This window comes from Thermobia domestica, chromosome 3 (assembly GCF_964235325.1).
Source record: "Thermobia domestica chromosome 3, izTheDome1.hap1.1, whole genome shotgun sequence".
In the NCBI taxonomy this organism is placed as follows: domain Eukaryota; kingdom Metazoa; phylum Arthropoda; class Insecta; order Zygentoma; family Lepismatidae; genus Thermobia; species Thermobia domestica.
The window spans coordinates 9,581,303-9,609,021 of record NC_137456.1 but is presented as its reverse complement, the minus strand read 5'-3'; the positions used below and the strand labels follow the sequence as shown (position 1 = coordinate 9,609,021).

The 27,719-nt window shown below is 36.6% G+C and overlaps 2 protein-coding genes across 2 annotated transcripts in view; both read left to right on the top strand.

Moving 5' to 3' along the window:
• Nucleotides 1–27,107, top strand: part of LOC145682397 (uncharacterized) — a 260,717-nt gene extending 233,610 nt beyond the window's left edge. Inside the window, exon 4 of the transcript XR_014130892.1 lies at nt 26,837–27,107. The gene's annotated coding sequence lies outside the window, so the exon portion shown is untranslated. The remainder of the gene's footprint in view (nt 1–26,836) is intronic.
• Nucleotides 527–8,783, top strand: LOC145682400 (histone H2B-like). The gene has a single exon (XM_081754009.1). The coding sequence runs from the start codon at nt 3,894–3,896 to the stop codon at nt 4,113–4,115; it is 222 nt and encodes a 73-aa protein (XP_081610135.1). The 5' UTR covers nt 527–3,893; the 3' UTR covers nt 4,116–8,783.
• Nucleotides 27,108–27,719: the final 612 nt, after the last annotated feature.

Genomic DNA, 27,719 nt, shown 5'->3' with positions numbered 1-27,719 from the left:
TTGTGTCGAACGGAGAGGAAATGAAGAATACTGCTTGTCAAACTAGGGATATTGAAAAAAGAAACAAACGCATACAGACATCAAGATCTCTCTGTACTAACATTAGTCCCAAGAAAACAGAGGTAAAGAATGTGGCGTGCCAAATTTCTGATGATACATTGCAACCGAAAAGTGATATTGTGAAAACTATTAAATCAGAAAATGACTGTGCTCGTAGCCCAAGTTGTAGGAATCTTCTTGAAGATGCTGTTCACGACAAGTTATTGATTTGGGCAGAGTGTTTGGCCACGTTTACAGCGTCTCTTCTGGAAGAGTGTTCTCCGAGAAGTGATAATGATCCAAATTGCAGACCACCTATCAAAAGTAAATACAAAGCAGTTGTGAAGCGAAGATTGCCTGATTTAAAAAGAGATCTTTTGAAAGAGTTGAAGAAGGTTGATTCTCAAGACTTTAAAAATGGCTGTAACTCTGATGATGATGATGATGATGATGATGATGACGATGAAGAGGAAGAGGAAGGTGATTACTGAAAATTTAATAGTGAGGATAATTATTTGTGAAGCGGGAGTAGTTATTGGTTATTACCAACTAAGAAATATAAGTGTGAACAATATAAGTCATAACAGTGCCTTTCCCGCTATGTATTTTCCAGGAATATAGTACAAAATGAGTTACAACGTAAGTTAAAGTTCCTACATTATATAGTGTTCATATAGTTGAAAACCCAACCTTAAAATGAAAGATTGTGAACTTGGATGTCAATATAAGTAAGTAAGGGACAAAAAGACACGGTATAATAATGCATTAACAATCGTACAGTTTTTTTTTTTTTAGTAGTTTCCTTGTACATATTTGTACAAAATAATATTACGATCATTGTAAGACATGTAATAGAAAATAGAAAAGTATGGCTTTAGTAATAATAATAATAAACAATTTTATTTATGCTAGAATAGAAACAAAAGAATGCCAAAGGGGTGATTCAGAAAGTAATGCCTCCAAGGTGATACCTTTATTTGTGTTTGATAGCACCGATACAGATATGAGTGGAAAGATTGCAATGTCAGCTACAAATGGTGGAATCATTTTTCAACATGGTCTCCATTATGGGCAACATACTTGCGCTAACCTGAAACAAAAGTTTTTTATGCCGTCGACGAAGAATTGTGGTGGTTGTTGTCAACGCCATTGCCGAACTGCTGTTTTCACCACCGCGTCACAACTGTAGTGTTGGCCGTTAAGGTGATCCTTAAGTTTAAAGAAGAGCCAAAATTCGCAGGGCGCAAAATCCGAACTATAGGTAGGATAAGGCAGAATGTCAACAACACTTTGCTAGCAGATGGGACAACTTTATTATTTTTTGGCGGAGGAGAGAACGTGTGGCGGTATTTCCATCGACTGACACTTCATTTCCGGGTCGTAATGGTGTGTTCATGACTTCTCGCCGGTGATGAATGTTCCTGGTTGCACAACTTTCCGCAGTAAGAAATTCAATGACAGCCCGCTGTTTCAGCCGGAAGTCGCCACTGGATGTCATGGATTTCTCCATTACTCTGGAACAAAAAGAGATAGGAAGGTGAAACAAGTGATATTCTGTAGCTTAAACATCAGTGCATTAACAGTAAACAGTTCAGAATGTTTGCAGTACTATTGGCCAAGTAGTGAGCTTGGAGGCATTACTTTCTGAATCACCCACGAATATCGTTGTGCTCATTTGTGAGTAATATTTATACCAAAAACATGTTACCATGACGCTGATATGCATTTAGTTCATTTGCAAACTGGAAATGAGTTTAAAATATAGGATACTATGTATTCCTTTTGCTCATTTATTTAAGTAGTGAAGATTTGATTTGTTAATATTGTATCTGTAGAGTAGATGTTTCTGGCAATATATGTTTGTTATTTTTTCATGTGCAATTGTTTCAAGTATATTCACTTTCGTTTGGTATTCATTGTTAGATTATATTGTTTCCAATTGCGTCATAAATTAATGTTTTACCACGCCTGAGGACCAAAGTTCTTTCTTGCTTATTTTTATTTTTTGCGTCCAACTGTTTGTTTAAAAACTACATTTTGTACACAACGCTATCAACATGGAATGCTGAAAATAGATATTGCATGGAGAGAGAAAAAAAGTTATTTATATTTAGAAAGCAAAGATAAACAGTCTCTTGACGTAAGAAACAAGTAAAGAGGCTAATACTTACCGCAAAAAATAGCAGAGTTTTCTTCTACATGTAAGAAGCGCTTTCGGAAAAAAACTTCTTCCATTTTCAGCTTACTTAAAATTCAAAGAGGATTTTAAAACATGAAGAAGAATGTGGATTAAGAAATGGTTAATGGTTAAAAGGATTAAGAAATGTGAAACACAAATCCTTTTGCTGATGACAAATGATTTGTGTTTTACATTCTTAATCCTTTTAACCATTTCTTGCCTTTCCACATTCTTCTTCATGTTTTTAAATCCTCTTTGAATTTTAAGTAAGCTGAAGATAGAAGAAGGTTTTTTCGAAAGCGCCTTTTACATGCAGAACAAGACTCTGCTGTTTTTTGCGGTAAGTAATAGCCTTTTGATTTGTCTCTTACTAAATACCATCAGCGCTCGCAATATTGTGATAGTCTCTTGACGTAATAAATATCACACAAAAATATTTTGGTAAAAGCTATGAAGACCTCAAATGCTAAACGATCCAAGTGCCAAAAACTGGTGTTGGAGGAAACTAAGTAAAATTTTGCTACTTTCACAATATGAAAAGGTTTAATGGAGACAGTGTATTCTGTTGTGTTAGCAGTTATTACAAATATTTAGAGCCATATTGGCACTTAGATCTCATAGTAGTCCATTAGCATGGGAACGTAGATCACATATCAGCGACAAAACAATATTTTACTAGTTTTGGCACTTGGATCATTTAGCATTTCAGGTCTTCATATAGTTTCAGTTAGCTCATATACAAAGATGGAATGTTAACGGGTTCTGCAAAAGTGCAAACTCGATCGCTTTGTAAATTTTTATCGCTAAATTTCCGTTCAGATCTTTTATCAAATCAGATTTTTCGTAAAAAGAAACGACCGAAAATATATCAGCCGAAGTAAACGTTTTTTGGGTAGGTTTCCCATTTATACAAGTTCCGATTTATAGAAATATTATTATATTATGTATTTAAATTCATATATGTGAGTAACATACACTATGTACTGTATATATATAAATTAGTACAAATTATTTGAAGAAATTAACACATTATTAATATATGTAATGTCTTAGGTATAATTATATTTTTTTCTGCTGAATAGTTTTATATATGAATACATGACTGTTTCATTTAAACAGAACAAATAAATAAGTGGATTCTACATTGTAGAGTACAACTATACAACATTTTACATGAAAAATATTGTAAAAATAAATTATTGATAACTATACTTTTGTAAATTTAAAAAAAAAAAACAGAAGCTTTTCGAGAAAACAATTGTTGCAATATTTTATACATATATGATGTTCAATTGTTTTCCCCTTAATAAATTAAATGTACTTGCCCAAACCACGAATTTCAGTTACGAGCAATAAGAACAAATTTATTTACTGTGTACGTTGAATCATGTAGGAACCACACAGATATAGTAGGAATAACAAGAGTTGTTGATCTATTTTTGTATAATCGTGTTTTTATCCAGTTCACTCTGCCCGCTATCGCAGTTTCTTTAATTTTGTCGCCGATTTATGTAACAATTAGAGCGAGCAATCAAATGAAAACGAATCAAAATAAGCTAACATTGTTTTTGTTCTACTTTGGGTTGTGTGTTTGTCCGTCTTAGGTTCTTAAGTAGCGTTCATATCGGTTCTTTGGTTCCGAATTCTATAGATCACATTAACAGAAGCCTTGTGTATGGATATATTCAGCAAAGCTATGAGTATCCTGGACAGCTTTGTCAATGACATCTTCGAGCGTATTGCTGCTGAAGGTTCTCGTTTGGCCCGTTACAACAAGCGGTCAACTATAACCAGTCGGGAAATCCAAACAGCTGTGCGCCTTCTATTGCCTGGTGAACTTACCAAGCACACTGTTGGTGAGGGTTCCAAGGCTGTTACCAAGTACACCAGCTCTTAAGTAAAAATCTTTTCCAAGCTTTTTAATTTCTCATGTGAAATCGTTTTCTTCGTACAAAACGAAAATCTAAGGTTCCCAGTTGAAGTCTTTCGTTTTCAGCTTTTAAAGTTTAAACATTTTTTTTTTTTCTATACAGAAAATTCTTTTCCTCTTCTGACTCTTTCTGCTGGAATTTAGAATTTTCACAAATTATCTTGGCTTGAAGTTCTCTTATTAGAATCTCCAATTTTGTTCGTTCTTCTCTCATCCTGTTAATCCCATTGAAGATATCCTGGACCATATTGCATGAACTCTCACGTGGTTCAACTTCATGTATCCTTACCAGTATTTTAGTAAGCGCAGAGCAACCCTCGGTTTCAACAGGCCCTTTTGGGCTCTTCGACTTCATGGGCCTTATGCAGAGCCGTTTTGACGCGTCATTAGTGCCATACTAAAGAGCTCGACTAACATAAGATTCTTGCAGTAGTCAGGCGTTTAGTATGACTCTAACCATAAGTCAAAACGACTCTGCATAAGGCGGCATGTATTTTAACTGTTTTTGTGTCTGATGAAGCTTCTCTTCGTATTCCTTAATTTCAGCTTCAGATTTCTGATATTTGTTAACTGCCTGTTTCAGCTGTTTCTCCTGATGTTTAATATGTTTACAGGCGTCCTCTACTTCTCAGACGTTCATTTTCTTCAAGTAACGATTGGTTGTCTCTGGCTTCCTCTATTTGACCTCATTGATACAGTTTCTATCGCGCTGTGAGTTTTAATGGTTTAATCTGTAGTTTGTGACTTAACACTACGAGATCTTATAAGATTGTTAATAGAAACCATTGTTTGTACGTCAGTATATTGTAAACGTTGTTCGTGTGCATCTGATTTTCCAGACAAGTTGAACTTTTTCAGCCAAGTTTCTCACATTTTGTCTTTTGGCGCTGTTCATTCATAACCTAACTGAGACAACTTTATTAGAGCCAAATAAAAGATTACAAATAACATGTAAAAATTACATGCATACAACACAACTAACAGTGCCAAAAAGCATTGCCAAATCATCTATCTAAGCTAACTAACTAAATTCCCATTTAGCCGGCAGGCAGACAGCCCCCGTTACCGACTGATGACCGCTATGGTTTGTGACTGCATCACACTTGTCATGAGTGATGAAGTGACCTTGTATTTTCTAAGTGGCTCACGGTAATACTCAAAAGTACAGTTCTTAACACGAGGTCTATTCATTGTATTGTGTAAGTACTTTAGCCTAGACTTTTCACGCGCAGATAAGTTTTCCAGCGAGTAATTTCCTTACGGTGTAGACTTAACGTTTGTATGCCTTCTTTCCTTCGGTGAATATGCGTTAAAAAACATAACTAGGAGTAATTCAATGTGCAGAACTTGTTTTATTGAAACAACAAAATAACCGACTTGGACTCATTTCCAACCCCGTAATTTTTGAGAGGAATAATACCACAAAACCAACTCACTCACATGCTGTGATTTAGTGTGCAATACTGCGATTTATTTTCATTTAAGTGCTCATTATATATAGCATTTGAAAGACAAAATGAACAAAGATAACCGTTGTTAGTTTTTAAGAAACCTATTACAGTAGACTTCCGAATAACCGGCGTAATGTAGCGGAAGATAAGGCCGGATAACAAAAAAGCCAGATAGGCTGAAGTTCTATGAACTCATTTCTTTATTAACATTAAGCATACCCCAAGAACAATTTACGAATACAGTACTGTATATACTGTACAGATATAATCAGGACCATCGGCAAGCGTACTGTATTGAGGTCCATTACACACTGCGAAACAATGAACAAGAAACTTTGCATATGACACGTTGGAGGATCGTAGCAAACGCCCACTTCCAATGCCTTCTTCATTTAATTACAATAAAAGAAAATTGGATAGTCGCGAACCAACAAGCGAACAAATTGCAACTCCAGCACAGGGTATCATGATAATTTCTGTACACAATAGTAAAACGTTCCTAAGAAAGCGAACAACACGGCTGTGAAAACTAGTTATCTCGAATGAAACTCCTAATCCATGGTTTTTGCCTTTCTGTTCTCAATATACTCTCTTATTAGCATTGTTGCTGAGAGTTGTAGCGAAACCAACGAAAGGAAAATGTTTAAAAAAAAAAAAAAAAAACTACGTTCTAGCATCCAAGAAAGTATTTTTTTCTCATAGAGTTTCGATGTTACGGTCACCGCTTTCTTGGATGTTTGAAGGCTAGGTAATGATCTTTTTAATTGATAGATATGTATGCATCTAATTTTATTTCTTTCTTTGTTTTTGGAAATGAAAATGTGTTCAGTTACTTTCTAGTTTATAGAAGTCACGTCTTTTTAATGTAGGTTACATGAAATGACTTTAGATTGAGATACTCTTCAAAGACTGTTGTATTATAAGGCTGGTGTTTATTCATTTATCAATGAGGTGTCAAATGTTTCTTTGTAATTATTACAACTGAAGTTCCTATATTGTTTTACGTTTGCTATTGCCATATGTACATATATGTATATTTTTTTATCTTGCATTTATACCAAAAAATTTGCTCAATCATTTAAAGAAATCACAGTAATAGAAATGCGTTTAAGAACAGTCAGTTGGAGTGCAAAGATCTGGTCCAAAGTTGGTTCACAAGATGATGAGAGTAGATCGTATGTTCAAAACATGGTACTCGTGGGACATTACAATCATGTTATATAAGATACTCAAAAATCACGCAGTACTTTACTTAATAGCACGTCAAAAAGCATCGAGTATTTGACTTAATATCACTTCAAAAAATATGCAGCACTTAATAGCACGTCAAAAAAGTATGGAGTACTTGACTTAATAACACGTCAAAAAATATGCAGTACTTAATAGCACGTCAAAAAGTATGGAGTACTTGACTTAATATCACGTCAAAAAATATGCAGCACTTAATAGCACGTCAAATAGCATGGAGTACTTGACTTAATATCACGTCAAAAAATATGCAGCACTTAATAGCACGTCAGAAAGCATGGAGTACTTGACTTAATATCACGTCAAAAAATATGCAGCACTTAATAGCACGTCAAAAAGTATGGAGTACTTGACTTAATATCACGTCAAAACATATGCAGCACTTAATAGCACGTCAAATAGCATGGAGTACTTGACTTAATATCACGTCAAAACATATGCAGCACTTAATAGCACGTCAAAAAGCATGGAGTACTTGACTTAATAACACGTCAAAAAATATGCAGTACTTAATAGCACGTCAAAAAGCATGGAGTACTTGACTTAATATCACGTCAAAAAATATGCAGCACTTAATAGCACGTCAAAAAGTATGGAGTACTTGACTTAATAACACGTCAAAAAATATGCAGCACTTAATAGCACGTCAAAAAAGCATGGAGTACTTGACTTAATAACACGTCAAAAAATATGCAGTACTTAATAGCACGTGAAAAACATGCAGTATTTGACCTTTAATAGCACGTCAAAAAATACAGTACTTGACTTCATAGCACGTCAGAAACATACCTGAGCGGCCGTGATTTATCTGCAACAAAAGGAAGACAAATGAAGGAATTAGAATTAAACTTTCATAGCATGACCACAACAGCATAACAATAAAATAAACAAGGACAGAGGTCGCTATAAACAATATAAGAAGAGTTATGTCAAAATTGCAGATAATTTTTGACTTACCCCGTATATATGTATGTTTGTATGTATAATATGCGTCTCCATGCCCTCATTATCGTTTTGCAGAGAATCTGAGAAGTTATCGTTGCGAAAGGTTTCCTCCATACTTTGCGCAGTTCATCGTCTGTCCTGTACCAACAATAAGAGACACATAATTTGATTATTCCGTACAATGAGTTCTCTGTGGTTGTAAAATCTCGGTTTTGTGGAGTCCATTTCAATGGAGAAGGAAATGTTGGAGAACCACGCCCATTCCAGCGACCTGGTAATTATCGATTAAGGTAATTACGCACCTGGATAGCAAAATGGGCTGGAGACTCGTCCTGTTGTAGCAACATGATCCATGATTCCCTTCTGAGTTATTAACAACGTTAAAAAAAATGTGTAAATATGAATGTCCACTCAAATTGTTCTCTGTGATATTCAGCTTTTGGGGTATGGGGATTTGTCGGACACCCTGTACGTACAATAGATAAGCCTCTCCTCTGCGGTAGCTAGCTAACTGAGACCTTCAAATGAGGATTAACATGGCCTCTATAAACATTCTGTGGTTCGGCATATCATTTGAATCGAACGATTTCGATATGTTCTTAAATGCATTTCCTATACATATTGTACGTATATAAGAGTAGTTACCAAGTGTTTACTGTATATATTCCACATAATTTTCATACGTATGTAATCAAAATCAATAAAACTTTTGATATTCTTTCTGCATTTTATTTTATTTCAAATGCACTCACTGCTTTTACCCACCAGAGGTGCACTAATCTGAATTGTAATTATTGTAATTAGTGAAATTCTGATGAGAAAGCAATTAGTTACTATTAAAACGTCAGTTCGAGTCGTCATTAACATAAAACACAGATGGAATATCAAGGGTTTTATTTAGTTGATCTTTATAATTTTGTTTATGAATTCAAATGTATATTAAAATACGTTATTTTTGTAATAAAGAGAAGTAAATTGTTTTGATAATTTAGTGATTTGTTTTCATTATACAGTATAAGTTTAATTGTAATATCACTGTTTCCCTCCTGTTTTCGTTAATTGTGTTTGTTTAGTTTAACTTTGAAGTGATATTTCTAAAAATCTGACATGTATTATTTCATAAAATATAAGTTATAACGAATCCCATTTTTGCAGTGGGCCTAAATTTTACTTGTCTATATGTTAATTGCGGTGACTGTGAACAAAAACCTTCAGATCCAAATTGAAAGTAACTATGTTTGTGACTCTTAATTTCTTGAACCACCCGACCGATCTCGATCAAGTTTTTTGACGTAGATGCAGTTCTGGCCTGGGAGTGTTTTTAGCTATTCACTTTGACGGTAAAACTTAGGGGAGGGGGTGGAATGGGAATTATAAGAAAAAATTTAAAAAATTAATAACGAACCAAACCACCAATTTCGATCAAATTTTCAACATAGATGATGTTCGTGCCTGGTATGGATTTTACCATTTCACTTTGACGTAACAGCTTAGGGGATGGAGAGGAGGGGGAGATATACTAAAATCAATATATATAAAATTAAAAGTAACCATGTTCGTGAATTAATAACTCTTGAACCACCCGATCGATCTCACTCAAACTTTCAATATAGATGAAGTTCGAACCTGGGAAGTTTTTATTATTTCATTTTCATGGTAAAACTTAGGGAAGGGGAGGAGGGTAAATATATGAAAATGAATAAAACATCATAACTCTTGAACCACCCGATCGATCTCGATCAAACTTTCAACTTAGATAAGGTTCGGACCTGGGATGTTTTCATCATTTTACTTTGACGGCACAATGTAGGGGAGATGAAGAGGGGACATATATGTAATAAATAAATAAATATAAAAATATTAAATAAAAGTGACTGAGACTTCATCACGCTTAAACCACCAAACCGATCTTAATCAAATTATCAACATAGATAAGGTTCTGACCTGGGGTGGTTTTTATCATATCCCTTTGACGATAGAACTTACTAGGGATGATTCCATACCGGAACTAAGTACCTAGAGAAAACATATATATTGTCTGAAAGGTCTTGCCATTGAAAAGTACGAAACCGTTTTCAAATCACGGGCAAACCCGCAACATGACCCTATAAGAAGCCAGTTTGTTGGTGTTTGTGACCCTATGTATGACATTCGACAGAATTAAAAATGAATGTAATGTATCATGAATGAAACATTTAAATTTTTCCGGGCTAAGACCATCGTCACGCGTGTGCTTTCTTCGCGTTTTTACCATGTCCTCACTTTTTTCTCAATGCAATATCAGTTCTGATTTTTTTTTTTTTTTTTTTTTGAAATAGTTTATTCACATACACAATTACTTTGTGGCCTAACCAGCAATTTTTAGCACTTTGCCCTCCTGAAACCTTACAGCCCAAACATGGCATCATAATCACAAACTTCAACTTTCGGCCCCCATAAATCTATGGTGCCGTAGTATCATAGTTGTGGATATTTCTACAGACTCTACATGCAATAGTCCCAGCCCCCGCCAAGTGAACTTTGTGGTGGACAAACACCGTGTGCGTGGGTTTTCTCGAGGTTCTCCCGTTTCCTCCCACTTTCTTCATTCCACCATTTCATTCATTACTCATCATCACCGTCTCCTTTAGCCTAACCGGCATAGCCGTGGGACGTAAAACTCAAATATAACATCTACATGCAATAGTATTCAGCATGAAACTTATGAGCCCCCCACTTTATGTCATTCCAAAATATAGACCCTTTAAAAGTGTAATTTTCTCTATTTTTTGTACTGATTTCATGTATTGGTTTGCAACCCTGCATATTTATTTAGAAGCAAGAGTAATGTTCTCCGTGTACCTCAGTCTCTCCTCTAAACTTTCGTTTTTGTTTGGAGCTCGTCTGATACGTACGTCCTGAGCAATTGTTTCCGTAAACGCTTGCAAATGCGAAAAATGGCACTTCACCGACAACAAAGATGGTCGCCATTCAGGAACACTTATACGTACGACAACGTGAATAGTGTTACTGACCTTCTCATACACAAGGCTCGTCAGCCTCAAAGTCCTATAATTTTCGGAGTTGGTCGAGCAACCACCTCTGGGCCACTTCGTATGGATTGACCCTTCTAATTGTGTGCTTTTGTGCGTGTTTTGCAGCAACCTAATGTTTTTGCCACGAGCTTAAGAATTTCATTTGTATCGTATTGTTGTTATTTCTTAATATTTTTGCTTTAAAGTCTGGTGTATGTGCTGTTAAAATCATTTTGAAAATTCGTAGTTCGTGGGTCAAAGTTTCTGCTATTTTAAAAGGTATACGTTGTTTTGGAACTCGAACAGGATTCTGGGAGAGATTAAGTTCGGATTCCAAGGTATTACTGTCATTAGAGTTCATCCCCTCGTGATATACATATCTTTACGCGTCCTCCTCTGCTTTCTTCTGGAAGATTTTTCAACTAAAACTGAACAAATCGCGATCCGTTTGATACAGCTTCTTTCCTTAAAAGAGCATAAAACTTTAATAAAATTTTTAAAAATCTATATTTCTGCGTACGTTTTCCTTACTAGTAAAACGGCAATCTTTGACTCTCAGTGTAGAATTTGCATTGCATTTCTTATGTTGCTTGGCGGGGGAGGGGAGTGAGGGATTGTGCACGGTGAGTCAATGGTAGAGTGCTTAGGCTATTTGGGGGGGGGGGTGAAGTCCCTGGTTCGATCCATATTGAATTTTGCCTGTGTTCTATGTTCGATAAATCGATTTGATGCTGATGTAGCAATTTTATTTTGGCGGCTGTTTCTCATTCGTTGGATTGGATTTTGAGTTTAGCGTCCCTTTCAACAGCGAGGCTATCTGAGACGTGAACCTACAGCTTAACGTGGAATCTGAACCACATGAGCCCCACCGGGAATTGAACCTGGGTTTCCCACGCCAAAGGTGCATATGCCAACCACTTACCCACGATAGAGCTCTGGTTTTCTTCCATGTTGTTTAACTGCTAATGATGGCATGTCAATGGTATGATGGTGAAATAAAAGGTTTAATAGGGAATGGAAAGAAGAAAAAATCAGGATATGGTAGGGTTGGCATTCGTCCCAAAAATCCGGGACCGTCACGAAATCAAGATCTGCGTCCCGGCAATATTTCTTGGGACGCTTAAACGTCCCGGATTTCAGCGAAGGAGAAGAGAAGGGAATATATTAGTTTGCTTTCTTCGTAGGATTAGGTATATAATTATTCTATTTAACTTCTGAGTATAGCAATTCAAAAGTTGAGAAAAAAAACTTATGAATACATAAAATGTGGATTTAATTACGTTCACGAATTATCAACTTTGAAATTGAACGAAGCATTCGTTTCATTGGGCCAGGGACAAAGGTTTTTACTACTCAATCTTATTATCTTTAGTATTCTGTTTCAATTTAGATCTTGCTTCTGAAATATTTTAATCAATAATCCAGGAAGGTGACAATTGAAGAAACAAACGCCCCTAAAACATATTGCCAATAAATTAATCGTTCTTAACAAAAAAAAAAAAAAAAAAAAAAAAAAAGACTAAACGTGTGAAAGGAAACATCACATCTTAAATGAGCTAAAACAGACTCTGAAAGCCACGAAACATAATAGATCCTGAGAATTATTTAAAAAAAAAATGCTTACCAGGAGGGAGGGGGTAAATCATCTGCTTACGTTTGCTTAACTAGGCAGGAGAAGATCTAAAATGACTAAAAATGTGATTACGTAATACTTGAACAACTCCATCTAATGAAAGAAAGTAAATTAGTATATAACACTTCTTTTTGTTTTAAGCATTTCAAAGATTCTCGTAATTTCGTAGCGTCCCGGACATTCAGTTCTGAAATATGCCAACCCTAGGATATAGTGAACAATAATTGTTTCTGACAGCATAAAATATTTAGCATTGAACAAGTTGTGGGCACAAAACATTGAGAATACGCAAACTGTGTGCTGGAATTAGATAAAGAAGTTGAAGGAAGATTAGATATGAGGAAAGGAGCTCAATGGGAATTCCGGAAGTAACAAAGATTCCTTCAAATATCATGTGCAGTTGGATTGCAGATTGTTTTTTTCTGCTCGTAAGGTACGTATTTATAGTATATGCAGGGTGTTTCAAAACAACACCGACAACGTTTGGGAGGTGATCCCTGGCACCAAGATAATACAAAAAGTATAGACTCACCTTGGTGCACAAATGCTTCCTTTCGGAGTTACAGCCTGCCGAAAACGTGAAAAAAAAAAGAACTTTAAAGGTCCATAGATCCAAAACTATAGGACCTACCGTAGTCGAGTCAAGACTTCACTAAGGAACTAGTATGTACCCTATTCAAAAATACGTGTTTCACAATCTTACGGTACTTTCGGAACAATTTTCATACAGGTGGTTGGTGACTCATTCAAATTATTTGCCCGTAGCCAATCTCACTCTATAAAAATTGTTGCGTGAGTACCGCAAGATTCTGACACGCGTATTTTTGGATAGCGCACATACTAGTTCCTAAGTGAAGTCTTGACTCTACTACTGTAGGTCTCATAGTTTGGGAACTATGGACCTTTAAAGTTCAATTTTTCATTATTTCGGCAGCCTATAACTCCGAAAAGAAGCATTTGTGCACCCAGGTTGGTCTATACTTTTTCTATTATCTTGGTATCAGGAATCACCTTGTCGGTCTTATTTTGAAACACCCTGTATATATATACTCATATATCCGTACTGAATCGTACTGGGCCCATGCGAGTCGACCAGACAGAGACGTAGTATTCAATCCGAAGACACCTTTGGACGTCTCAGAAGCTATATAAAACATAGACATACAGCAAAGGTTGGCGTAGGTCAATGAAAACCTGACCTATCACCCACCGGGACCCACTCTGACCCATGACCTACCACCTATCACGACCTACTCCAACCCACCACCCATCATAACCCACTTTGACCCATTATCTACGCCTTCCTCTCCACTGACTAAAGAGTTTACACTTGTAATAAAACAAGGCTGTGAAATTATCACTAATCGGAGTTTGAATTTCTACGGACAACCACTCAAGCACCGCTCTATTACAATTTCGGTGGATCTGACCTTTACGATATAAAATGGTAAAGTGTTTGTGATGGGCCATATTACGATGGATTTCAATTTAATTAGCATATGTAATTATTTCCTTATTGAATTAGAGACACCCTTCAGTGGAAAATAGGATAACATTTGGAAGTGTCAAATGAAGGTAAAGTAAGCTAACGTAAAGGAAAAAAAGGTGTAAAATTTGACTGTGTTGAAAGCCAAATAGAAAGTCCTATTGCTATTATTACAATTACAAATATCAATATCGAAAAGTGCCTGAAGCTCTTTCTTTACTTAGACATACTCATCACAGGTAAGTAAATAGAAACAAATGAAAGAGGAAGACAAAGGGAAAATGAAATGAAATTTTTGAGTTTTACGTCCCACTGTTATGCCGGCTAGGCTAAAGGAGACGTGATGATGAGAAATTAATGAAATGGTGGAATGAAGAAAGTGGGATAAAATGCGAGAACCCCGAGAGGAAACCCACGCACACGGTGTTTCTCCACCACAAAGTTCACTTGACGGGAGCAGGGTTTGAACCCAGGATCCCAAGCACCAGAGGTGAACGCTTTACCACTGAGCCACCGTGGCCCCAAGAAAAAGGGAGGCACCGAGGAAAGTAGGCCGGTGGATCAGAGTGGGTCAGTGATCAAGGTGGGTGGTAGGTCGCAGAGGGTCACGGCCTGTTGACTCATTAACCCACTCGGTCTCTGACCTACAGCTTAACCCTTAACGAGTTTTCGTAACCATTTGGTTACACATGTTTTGATCTTGACTATTGCGTTTGAAGACTATTATTTTTAGGTATTGTTCCTTGTGGTTATTTGTGTACATGCTTTCCGCGATCCAGAGAAGCTATTGCTTCCTGGTGACAACTCTGGTAAATTTTACGCGGAAGGTAGTCTGTGGATATATTGTTTTGCAAGCAGTGCCGGAAACAGACAGAAAAGATAGTGAACCGTTAAGGGTTAACGTGAGGTGCGAACCGTAGGACCTCTAGCCGGAAGCGAACCTGAATCTTCCGCACCGGAGGTATATACATTCTGTGCTGAGCACGAAGTAGCTCGCTAATCACACGGCTAAGCAGTTGAAAAGTTGTTAAGCACTTCAATTTATTCATTATAATTTTTAATGTACACTCATATCCAAACTGATTGTCGCATATCTATAACTGTCTTCTTGTAAGAATATAATTTGATAATGATTTAGCAAGGTACTTTTAATACTGTTACTATATGTATAACCTGGAAATGAATATTTGTGGTAAATTTCATAGGAAAAGAATTATAATTACGAAAATTATGAGTAAAACAAAATGTTCCTAAATGGACAACAATGTTTCATTTTCATTTTATTGTTATTTACTGCTCTTTTGACATGAAATTAGCCACTTACATGTCTTTGCCGATTATTCACATATTAACATTATAAGAAATACCGGGCGAATTCGTTATCAAATTATATTCCTGCAACAGCATATTTATAGACATGCGACAATAATTTTGGACATGAGTGTACGTCTTTCATTTGAATTTGAGGTTCCGGATGTGATTCCCAGTGGAAGAGTATGGAACGCCCTACTATAGTTCAGATCCAACTTCAAGCTGTATGCCTAGATCGGGTACTATACAGGATATTTCAAAACAACACCGACAACGTTCGTGGTCTGATTCCTGATCCCAAGGTAAGACAAAAAGTACAGACCACCTGGGTGAACAAATGCTTCCTTTCAGAGTTGTAAGCTGCCGAAAACATTAAAAAAAAAATGAACTTTAAAAGTCCATAACTCCAAAACTATGAGATCCAACGGCGCCGACTTTCCAAAATTTATGTGGGTGCATATCAATGACGGGACATGTTATATGTTTTCAAGGAAGGTCTCGGTGTTTTCTGATTGATTTCCTTTTAGTTAAAATCTTTTATGAACACTGTCATAAAGGACTGTGCTGTAATAAAGTAAAATATACCGGTACTATAAGGATAAGTTGGGGCTGTCCTAGCTCAGTCGGTAACACCGGGTTCAAACCCAGTCCAAACTAAAAATCTTGTAGATGCGCCGCATCCACAATATTATTTGTGTGGGTGCTGGAGCCCCGGAGCACCAACCTTGTCGGCGCGCATGATAGGACCTACCTTAGTCCGGTCAACACTTCATTTACGAACTAATATGTGCGCTATCCAAAAATACATGTTTCAGAATCCTAAGGTACTCACACAACAATTTTTATAGAGGCAGTTTGACTGCGGGCATTTAATTTTAAGTACTCACTAACTTCCTCTATAAAAATTATTGCGGAAGTACCGCAGGATTCTGAAACTTTGATATTTGGAGAGGTCACATACTAGTTTCTAAATAAGGTCTTGACCCGACTACGGTAGAGCCCATAGTTCGGAGTTATGGATCTTTAAATTTTATTTTTTCATGTTTCGGCAGCTATAACTCCGAAAGGAAGCATTTGTGCACGCAGGTAGGTTTATACTTTTTGTCTTATCTTGGTGTCAGGAATCATCTCGAAAATGTAGGTGTTGTTTTGAAACACCCTGTATAACCTCGCTGGCAAATGGTGTAAAATACAAATGAATTAATGTTTCATTCAGATGACGATAAAAATGACAATTTAAACCGCCTTGAGTTTTTTAAAATTATTAATTGCAGAAACAACGCTATCATTGACATCAAAGAACAGAACGTATGAGCGATGAGCGAAGTAGCTGTGAGCCAAACGCCAAATAATTTTTAAGCTACCTGTAACATCTACGCGTTTATGTATTTCTCGAGTTTCACCGTGTGACAACTAAGTGTTTCTCTCACGCAGACACGGAAGAGATATGTGAAAGAATTCCAGTAGAATGAAATATGCGTTGTTTTCCCAAAAGAATTCCATTTACATGTAAACGTTGGTGAGAGAATGCCTATATTTGTTAAGTTGGCTTCTGGTGATCGCTCTGATTAAACATAACATAAGTATCAACAGAGGTTCTTTCTGTATTTCTTGTGAAATTATCCTTGGTTTCAAAATGATTAAACAGTTGAAATGTCAGGAACTTCATTTTTCCTCCAAAAAAGATATGTTCATGTATGTTTCACAAGTATGTTTTCATCTTCCTTTTTTTTCCTTGTGGAAAAACGTGCCTAACACAATGCATCTTATCATTTCCTTATATATATTCATATATGATTTCAAATGAGTTTTCGTTTATTAAGTTCCAAAGAAATTCTTCCGAGGGAACTGATGGAAACAGTTAACAAACATGAAGTAGTGTCGGTAAATACTGTCTTGTGGACGTAGCTATCATGGGTTCGATGCTAATTAGCCCCATTTTGAGTATTCTAATCGCAGCGCAGCCATGTTCTAAGACTGGACAATCTCCTTGTGTTCAAATTACATATAACAATGGAAGTATACAAACAGTGGAACAAGGAACATCTCAAATTATTATCGACACCAATCAAAATGCAGAATGCGATGGTGATCTTCAGGCTGGTTCAGCAGGTAACAATGATACTTCTGTGCAAAGTGCTGTAAATGGGATACAGCCTAGGAGTAACTTAAATTTACCAATTATTTTTGCGTTAAGTGAGTCTAATTTAACTAATATTGATTGGAAAAACGCTACAGTTGTGCGGTTGCTATTCCCTAGAAATAATTGTGATGGAAAGTCGTTAAGTGACCAAGCGAAGAACGTTCAGAATAATAATGTAAGTGATGAGAAGACGAAAATCAGTGAAGATAAACAGGAATCGAAAATTGTAGACGAAAGGGATGAATCTGTAAAGGAATATAAAAAGTTCAATGTTGTGTTTGATATTAGTGAATACACTAATAAATTTAATATCCGTCCCGCAAGGAAAGAAACTAAAACAACTAAAGAATTGAGTGACAGTGCCTTAGAATCAAACACAAGTGACGCGAGTTCAAAAGTGCCAAATGACACTAGTGATAAAAATAGATCTAATGTAGAATTTGATATAGGATTGTTAAATTCAGCGTTTAACAGTGGTGGAACACAAGATAGTTCAGATTTTGCTGATGAAAATAATGGTGGTTCGGGTGATACAAGTGGAAAAGAAGGAAAAGATAGTGTAGGAAAAAATAACTCAGGAACTGAAAATGTCAGTGTGAAAGGGGATGAAGAGGGGAATATAGATATGTATTCCGAAAATACAAGTAAAAGTAGTGCATTAAACTTACCTCTAAGTACAGGATCAAGTGAAGATACTGTAACAAAGAAGTCCAGCGAACATAAAGCAGAAGGCGATGATCAAAGAACAGATAACTCAAAACAGAGAAATGATAGTGAAGGTGAAGCAAATTCAGAGCAAGTTGATAGTAGAAAAGATACTCTTTCAGAAAGCGTGGGTTTAAAAACAGAGGATGATTCAACTTTCTACAATAAGGACGGTGAATTTGAGGGTATAAATGAAGAAAAGGAATTGAGAAATAAAGCTACCAGCGAGCCCAAACCTGGTAGAGATGATGGTGATGATAAAGTTAGCTCTTTACTAAATATGAGTGAAAGTAATGCAGAAGTTTCAAGTTACGCGATGGATACATTTCAAAGTTCAAAAATTGAAGATGAGATAGAAGATGAATTAAGCAAGGTATTCGAGAATATAAGTTTGTACGAAGAAGAAGAGATTTCGAGAGAGAATGCGGAAAATAGTTCTTCCGTGAATCTCGATACAAATTCGAATTTAAGCACGAAAAGTGAGACAAGTGCACTAGGCAATGACAATACTATGAGTGAAATAAAAGTAGATAGTGAAATAGTGTTGGAACAAGATAATTACAATACTATGAGTGAAATAAAAGAAGTTGACAGTGAAATGGTGTTGGATGAAGACATTGAAAACGGTGGTAAAGTACATTTAGCTGAAATTTCAGAAGACTCAAGAAGTACCAACTCCCGATTAGGAGAAGTTTTAAGCAATACGACTACCAGTAGTTCAGTTGATATGGTTGAAGAAGGAACCCAAGTTGGAGTTGATGAAATAATAGATAAAACAGAAAGCAATAGTGATAAAGAAGATAAAACAAGTCTATTTGAACCTAAGGATACAGAACATGCTTTATTAGACGATGAAGTGGTGGAAGGCCGAAGCGAAGTGAGTACTGACAAACTTAACGAAGAAAATCAGAAGAATGAAGATGTAGAGGAAGTGGATGAAAATGAAGAGAAAGAAAGTTTGATTGATGTTTCTGTGGGGACAGCAATTGATACTACTTTGGCTCCTGCGGACACAGAATCGAAAGAACATTTAAATAGCGATAACATAGACAAATCGAGTGACGTAGGCTTACGAAAACCAGTGAATCATGGAAACGATGATCCGGAAGAGGTCACTGATAATAAAGACGATGAAATAGCAATGAGTCTTCCAATTGAAGATGTTACTATCAAAGATTATCTTAGTGACGAAATGATAAGTAAAATTTCAGAGGACGGGAGTGTAGAAGAAACAACTGCAAGTAACAGCCATAATGAAGGCGAAGCTGAGAATAATAGTGATAAAGGAAATGGAGAGTCAACAACAGATAAGATTTTATCTTTTGCAGAAATGGAAAGTGAAGATTTAATTGACGATGACTTAAATGGAGGGAATGGTACAGCTTTTGAGGACTTAAGAGATGAACAAAATAACGAAGAAATGGAATCTGAATACGGTAGCAATATGGAGCGTAAAGAAATTTCAGCAACTGTTCTTATCAGTACCGAAAGTGTCAAAACAAGTTCCAAAAGTAGTTCAAAAGTGGAGATTGCAATAGGAGACCTAAGTAAGAAAAATCTAGAGCAAGATTTGACAACTGCAGCTGAAATATCACAAAAAGGAAGTGATAACAGCGAACTGGGGGAATCGAACGCATCAGAAAGGATTGCTGTTCCATACCCGACAAATACTCCAACAGAAAATGTAGATGCAGACTCAAGAATTGAAAGTGACTTTACTGATAAGTCAAAGGAGCGAGCAGAAAATCAAAGTGAAGCTAATAGAGAATACGAGAACATAGAAGAGCCACTTTCGATGATTTCAACAGAGAATGAACGTTCAAAGAAGATTTCAGACATGTTGAGTAGTGGTACAACTGAGGACATCGGAAGCCTTCTGATGAAATCCACAGAAAACCTAAGCCTCAAGGAACTTGTAGACAATGGTAAATTCATGGAACTACTTGCGATGAATTCGACAGAAAACAAAAGTCTAAAGGAAATTATAGACAGATTGAGCAGTGAAGTTGGAAGTAGGAGGAGTAACAGTGAAAACTTGAGTAGCGGAGGAAATTCTAATGTAACCAGTGAGCTTTTCGCAGGAATTTTTAGTACACTGTATACACAAGTAAAAGATCGAAATGAGAAATTAAAGAAAGAGTCTGATAAGGAGGTTGAAACGAACAGTGGGGCAAAAAGTGACGATAATAATGATAGCAAAAGTATCTTGAAACACGTGATCGAAGGTGTGAGTAGTGTGGGAGAGCGAGTGAGTGCAGGGCTGAAAGACAGTGCATCGATAATCGTGGAAAGTGGTCAAGATAAAGGCAGCGTTGAGAGCAGTAGCAGTGAAGAAGAGTCTGAAGAAACTGGACCAGTTCTGTTCGACATTGGCAATGTGAGACGACAGAGACAAAGAACTAGAACCCTTGGAGTTTGAGAATATTGAGTTCAAGAAAAAAAAATAAATAAAAGGTAAGAAACATATCGGTTGTTTTCAGTGGCGGCTGCTCTTAAAGGAAAGTGGGTCGCCAGAAATTCAGTTTTATTACTATAAGATAAGAGAAGAAAGTTTGTCTAATGGACTAATTCTTTTACACAGCTTTATAAAGCTACATGAAGCTTTCTTCTCGTAGCTTATAGCAACGAAATTTAACCCCTTTAAGTGTTTAAGTACGTAATACGAGTCGAACCACAAAATGAGCATTTTTCTCCCAAAAAGTCAGTTTTCTTTTTTTTACGCCATTTTACTCCGAATACAAATTGCCAGATCTTATGGAAAAGTTCCCATATTGTAGAGTCTTAAGACGGGTTACCCACTTATAGGGTTAATTTTTAGCGACATACCTTCCCTTGAGAGCCACCATTGATTCTTTTGTAGTTTAACATCTTTTCTTTTTCAATGGAGAAGCAGTGTAAAACATAAATTTTAATTTAAGGTGAAGTCATAAGTATATAAGCAACCACTAAGAATCGAACCGGAGCTTGTCGCTCAGAATTTCGGAATGCTAACATTTAAGTAGAAGAAAAGTCCTGAAAGAGACTTCGAATTAAATGAGTATGTTAGGAGATTGACTTGAATAACAAAAGTGTGTTTCATTGCATATTACGTGTGAAACAATCCAAATTGAATACTGAAACCGGAAGACATAGATCTGACTTCAGTTGCAATCTAGGAATAAGATTATAGGCGGAAGTTATACTTGGGACACTAAAGTCACAATATCAAATAATAATAATAATAATAATAATAATAATAATAATAATAATAATAATAATAATAATAATAATAATAATAATAATAATAATAATAATAATTACGACGCTTGTCCGGAAAGTAACTAGCGTCCTTCAAGTATGCACCGTTTCGTTTGAACGCAACCGCGGCGCTAGTGTCGGCGTTCGGCACATGTTCGCTAGTTTCACTGGTTCATTGCCTCTTTACTGACGCTAGTACGGTGGTTGAGTTGTTGCAAGAGTTAAAACAATTCCTGAACTCGCCGACTGTGAGAATCGTTCTGTTATCTGGTGTTTAAATGCAAGGAACGTTACGCTGGTCGGAATTCATCTTCAAATTCTAGAGACTTACCGGGTTGAACCCTGCACCTGAAGCGCAAGCTCAAGTGACGACGACGCAAATAACCCTGTGGAATTATGTTTGTGTTACTTGCGGCATGTTTCTTTGAAGAAGGTTTGGACAAGTTGATAGCCCGCTCTGACAAGTTTTTGAACATTTCTGGAAACTATGTTGAAAAATAGTTTAAGGTATGCACTTTCATGTAAAAAATAAGTTTTGCTTGAACAAACCTGTTTTAGTATTTTTATTTTACTTTGTGAACACGCCTCGTATTATCATCCCTTTTGCTCTATGAAGATTAATATTGAAACTAGAAGTGATAGTAGAATTGTACCATTTCCATTTGCAATAGAGTAGCGGTTCCCAATCTTTTTCCTTCCTGGCGCCCCCTTCGTAAACCCTGCATATTTCACGCATCCTTTTTTTCCACTCATGGGTCAGACACTATTTTTTTTTTAACCCTCCCGGGGTTTCAGATGCAGCATTGAAATCCTCAAATCTTCAATAATAATACATCTGCATTCCCTTGTAGTGCAGCATTACTTGGGAGCAGGGTGGCTCAGTGGTGGATCTCTTAGCTCTGATGAGTGAGATCTTTGGATTGATCCCCGACCAAGTAAATTTGTGGTGGACAATATCGTGTCCGTGGGTTTCCTCATGGTATCCCATTTCCTCCCACTTTCTCATTCCACCAATTCTTCCATAATCATTCTCTTGCGTTAATCATCCGTCTCCCTTAGCCTAAAGGACAAAATCGTAGGACGTTAAACTGAGAGATTTCATTTTGCAAGTATTATTTTTTGACACTAATATGTTCTTAATGAAGCCACAGTTGTTACTCAATTATTATATTTTATGTTTGTACCGTATTTCATTTAACGCCCCCCTTGTTACAACATTTGTAATATTTGTAATTAGGAATGTAGTTTATTTCTATCAGTAGCTGACGCTTTATTTGCTTGCTTCTCACGCCCCCAAAAGGAGCAAGCCTTGGGAACCACTGTTATAGAGGAATGAATTTCGAAACGAAACATGACAAGGTTTAGGAGTTTTTAAAATGATATATTTCTGTTTAACATTCCACTATCATGCTCTTTAGGGTAATGAAGACGGGTGATTAAGGCAAGTGAATGATGATGGAAAAATTGGTAGAATGACAATGTGAGAGAAAATTGAAATATTCCGAGAAAACCCACGGACACGATGTTGTCCACCACAAAATTACTTGGCCAGGTATCGAATCTCAAACTTCATGCATCAGAGTAAGCCTCTACCACTGAGCTACCCTGCTTCCAAGAAGTGTTTTAATCAAGGCAAATGAATACATAACCTCACGTCGTACAGCATAAGATATACACCACATTCATAGTCATTCGAACGTCACAAAAATTATTAGATGAAAACTATTATAATTATAAATGTACAGTTTGTGGTAAAAGAGGTTCAAACTTGTAGTGTTTTTAGTAATTTTCCACAAGAAGGCTGCTTAGCAGGCACTACAAATTGGTATGATAATGGTGTCGGCTCAGGGAAAAGCTCTCTGTTCTTATGAGACTTGTTCGTCGATTACTGTACTTCAGAACTGCAGCAGTGAATGTAGGTAACTACATGACTACCAAAACACTGTTACATGCTATATGATGTTCAAGGAGAGCGATAGTGTGTTTTACTTTTCGCGACCATATATATTAGTGAAGATCGTGGACGGACTGTAAAGGAAGCATTTCAACTATGCCCGCTAAGTTTGCAATATTTGACGTTAAATGGCTTAATCTCGTCATTTTGATTTTTCGTCGGATCGATGGCGAGAATCTAGTTTTTAACAGATGAGTTTCAGATGACATTACTTCATGGGGAAGACAACAGCATGATGTACGCATCTAAACCCTGTTCGGCCTAAGCTCTAAACTGCGATAAACAAAGGCACGTGGAACTAAAGCCTGTGACAAACATCTTTTCATTTCAGCTAAACGAATAAAACGCAAGCTATGACGCGACGTTGCCAAGTGGTAAAGTGCGTGGCTATGGCTAAGCTGACAAACTACAGCGCGATCAGGTGACAGGGGATAGACGTGGATGTGTACAAAATAAACGTTGCAATACCGCTGGTCTCTCATTTGCTAGCAGCATTTAAAGGGAACTTGGAGCTCCGCCTTCAAATGCCAAGATGTTTGTCACGCCGTTTAAATCTCGCTAATTTGCTGTTGTCCTACCGACGCATGTACTCCTCCGTAAAGTAGTTCATATGATTTGATTGTTACTTTTACTATGAAGCTCCATATAGAACTGCTACATTATTATAAATGACAAAAATATAATACGGATTATCTAATGATACTGCAATCGAGTGTGGTTAATGAAACAATATAAATAAACACTAAGCATGCGCAGTAATTATGGCGCCAATTCAACTGTGGACGCGTGTTCTGCTTTCAAGCCTGAAAGACGACTGACATGAATCCCGGTTTCTCGAGTGTTGTGGTGAAATACCAACAACGTAAACCTTTACTCACTAAGCAACAATTGTTTACCAGCGAAATTCATTTTTTTTTTTAATCTTTCGATTTTTCTTTTTCGTTTTCTGCTACTGCTGTAAGTATCTGGACAACACGAGACAGTATTGTCAAAATGCACGTGTATAATTTGCTCCTCCCCGTGGGGAGTGGGAGTGATACATTACTAGCCAATCGTATTTGTGACAAGCGGAAGGATACAAATATTTTGTTTATCGGAGTTTAGAGCTTACGCTGAACAGGGAATAGAGATCATAAAATCTTTATGTCGTTGTGAGTCCTCTGGTGCGGCTTGATCCATAACGAAGTTATTGGTCAATTCTTTATGAGCGAGTGTAGAATAATAGTCAGTGGCGGATCTAGAGGGTAAAAACTGGGGGACTATGATAGGTATATCATGAGTTTACAATTCTTCATGGCTTCTGCAGAAGTTCCAACTTAACTCTCTACCGATGAATATTATGGTCAGTTTAGACGTTGACACTGTGAAGCTCAAGTATTCAGAATAAGTTATTATGATTTTGAGTTTAACGTCCCTTTTCAGCAGCGAGGCTATATGAGACGTGGACCTACTGATTAACGTGGAATCCGAACCACATGAACTCTCGCCAGGAATCGAACCCGGGTCTCCTGCGCCAAAGGCGTGTACGCTAACCACTTAGCCACGGAGGTGCAAGTATTCAGAATAGAAATACCTCATAATGGAAACACTGCAACGAAACTATGTTTAATGTTTCAAAAATTTTACAATAAAGAGTAAAATGTAACGTTTACTAGAAACTTTAAAAAATATATAAATAATAGCGTCAATTATTTTTGTCACTCAAAAAACTAAAAAGTTCTTAGAGCCTCAATTAGGTGACTTAAAACCCATGACATTTTCCATCAAGATGACGCTCGCCGCATTGGAGATTGAATAAAAACTAGGGATGCGTACGAGACAAGATTTGTGGCTGTCTCGTCTCGAAAATGTGTTGTAAAAGTGATGTCTCGACTCGAAAAATGTATATTTCTCTATTGAAAGACCCGTGTCTCGACTCGAATTTTTTCAGGAAAATCCTGTCTCGATTCGTTTCGTGCGCATCCCTAATAAAAACACTTCCTGACAGTGGATTGGACACGACGGCTATATATCCTGGCCACCACGGTCATGAAATATCATCGTTTGGACTTTTCCGTTGAGATTATCTCCACATCAGAAATTATACAACTACACGCGTATCCGGAATGCACACGCTGGAAACAAAGATTAAAGGCGAGGTGCTATTATTGGTGGAACCCTAGCAAGTTGTATATATACAAGACTTAGAGCGAAATCCAATTTCATTTTAAGCAGTGCGGGCGATAAAGATCGCGCTATATGGAGGTACACTCAGGTCCAAAATGATTGTCGCATATCTATAACTGTCTTCTTGTAAGAATATAATTCGATAATAATTTTGTAGGGTACTTTTAATACTGATACTATGTGTATAACCGGAAAATGAATATTTTTGGTAAATTTCATAGGTAAAAAATTATAAATACGAAAATTGGAATGAGTAAAACAAAATGTTGCTAAATGGACAAGAAAGTTTTGTTTTCGTTTTATTATTCTTACTAGCAGCGTTCACCCCGCTTCGCTGCGGTCACCCCGGAACGCAATAAACTTTGTTACTTAGATAATTTTTACTTTTTCGCTTTCAAGTGATATGATAAAAACCATAGAAGATTGCACTAATGTTAACATTATATCGCCTGTCATTTATGTTAACCCGCCCCGCTTCGCTGCGGTCACCCCAACCCGCCCCGCTTCGCTGCGGTCATCCCGGAACGCAATAAACTTTGTTACTTAGATAATTTTTACTTTTTCGCTTTCAAGTGATTTATAGCGCCTGTCAGTTATGTTAACCCGCCGAGTCACAGGGTCATGCGGGTTGCATATAAATACGTTTATTTTTATACCTATGATGAACTAATAACAAAGGATTTGTACGTATGGACACCTGAATGGTCAATTATCTCAAGACACTGGTAATTGAAAATTAAAGTGATATGATAAAAACCATCTAGGGTCCACATCCTAACAACCCCCCAAAAATGAAAGAAATCGGTTCAGCCGTATTAGCGTGATGAGCGGACAAAGGATTTTTTGTACGTATTGACACCTGATTGGTCAATTATCTCAAGACACTGGTAATTGAAAATTAAAGTGATATGATAAAAACCATCTAGGGTCCAAATCCTAACAACCCCCCAAAAATGAAAGAAATCGGTTCAGCCGTATTAGCGTGATGAGCGGACAAAGGATTTTGTGCGTTCTCTTTTATATATATAGATTTGCTGCTCTTTTGACATGAAATTTGCCACAAACATGTCTTTGCCGATTATACACATACTAACATTATAAGAAATAACGGGCGAATTCGTTATCAAATTATATTCCTACAACAACATATTTATAGACATGCGACAATAATTTTGGACATGAGTGTACAACGTTGATATTGTATTAAAACTATGCGTTTGACTTTTTTTTGCCACAAACCATACAGCTCAACATATAAGAATTTCCTTGTAACTAAATTCTGTTACATTGAATAGACTTCATTGATACCCTGTAGATCAGGTATTTTTAGATTAAAGAATCTTAGAACCTACTTAAAATTACTTGACTTTTAAATTTTATTTTCTTTTTTTGCAGACGATGGTGTTGCTTCCCACGAAACAAAAAATTAACTGCCTAAATATAACAACATTGGATGCCTAATTCTGGAATACATATGCGAAATTATGTGTAAAATATTTAACTGAGGAATTTTAATACTCAAAGGACACCGATATTTCTTGTTTATCGTGCAAATCTACCTGTTGTGTACGTCGTTGTGTTCATAAATTGTTATTAATGCTCTACTTTAGGCCATGTTGTTTTCTGTAATTACAAACACATGATGGAAGAATTATTTAATGTAAAGAAATATTTATAGTAAAACACTGACTGATCTCATGCCAGTATGTGAAGTTATTTCTATTTCCACTAATTATTGTGTTAACTAGCAGGCTCGCAACCAGAGGAGGGCTTGGGGGCCTGGCTCCCCTAAACTTTTCGTGGCCCCTTCAGACATCAACATAAAATGCTATTATTAATACCAAAAAAAAAAAAAAAAAAAATAGATATTTGTAAGAGAATTTTTTATGGCTTGCCCCTCCTAACATTTTCAAGCCCTCCCCCAAACCTGTGTGGCTGTTTTATTTGGGGCTGTTAACTAGTACTACGAACTGTATCAAATCTAGATTCAAGATAATCCTTTTTGCAGTGGCGGGTCTAGAAGGTAAAACTGCAGGTCCAGGCAGAACCCAGACTATGATAAGTATTTCATGAGTTTACGCAAATCGTTTTAATTTGAAATCCATTTACGCCTTTATTGACAGGAACTTTGAATAAAAAATGAATCATTCCTTTCATAGTTCCAGTTAGACGTGAAATACTAATTAGCAATTAAACGCCACAGGGGGAAAAGGAGGTGTCAAGAAATGGTCGACAATGAGTTAACAGCAGAATTATGTGGCCTGGAAGGTGTAGTTTG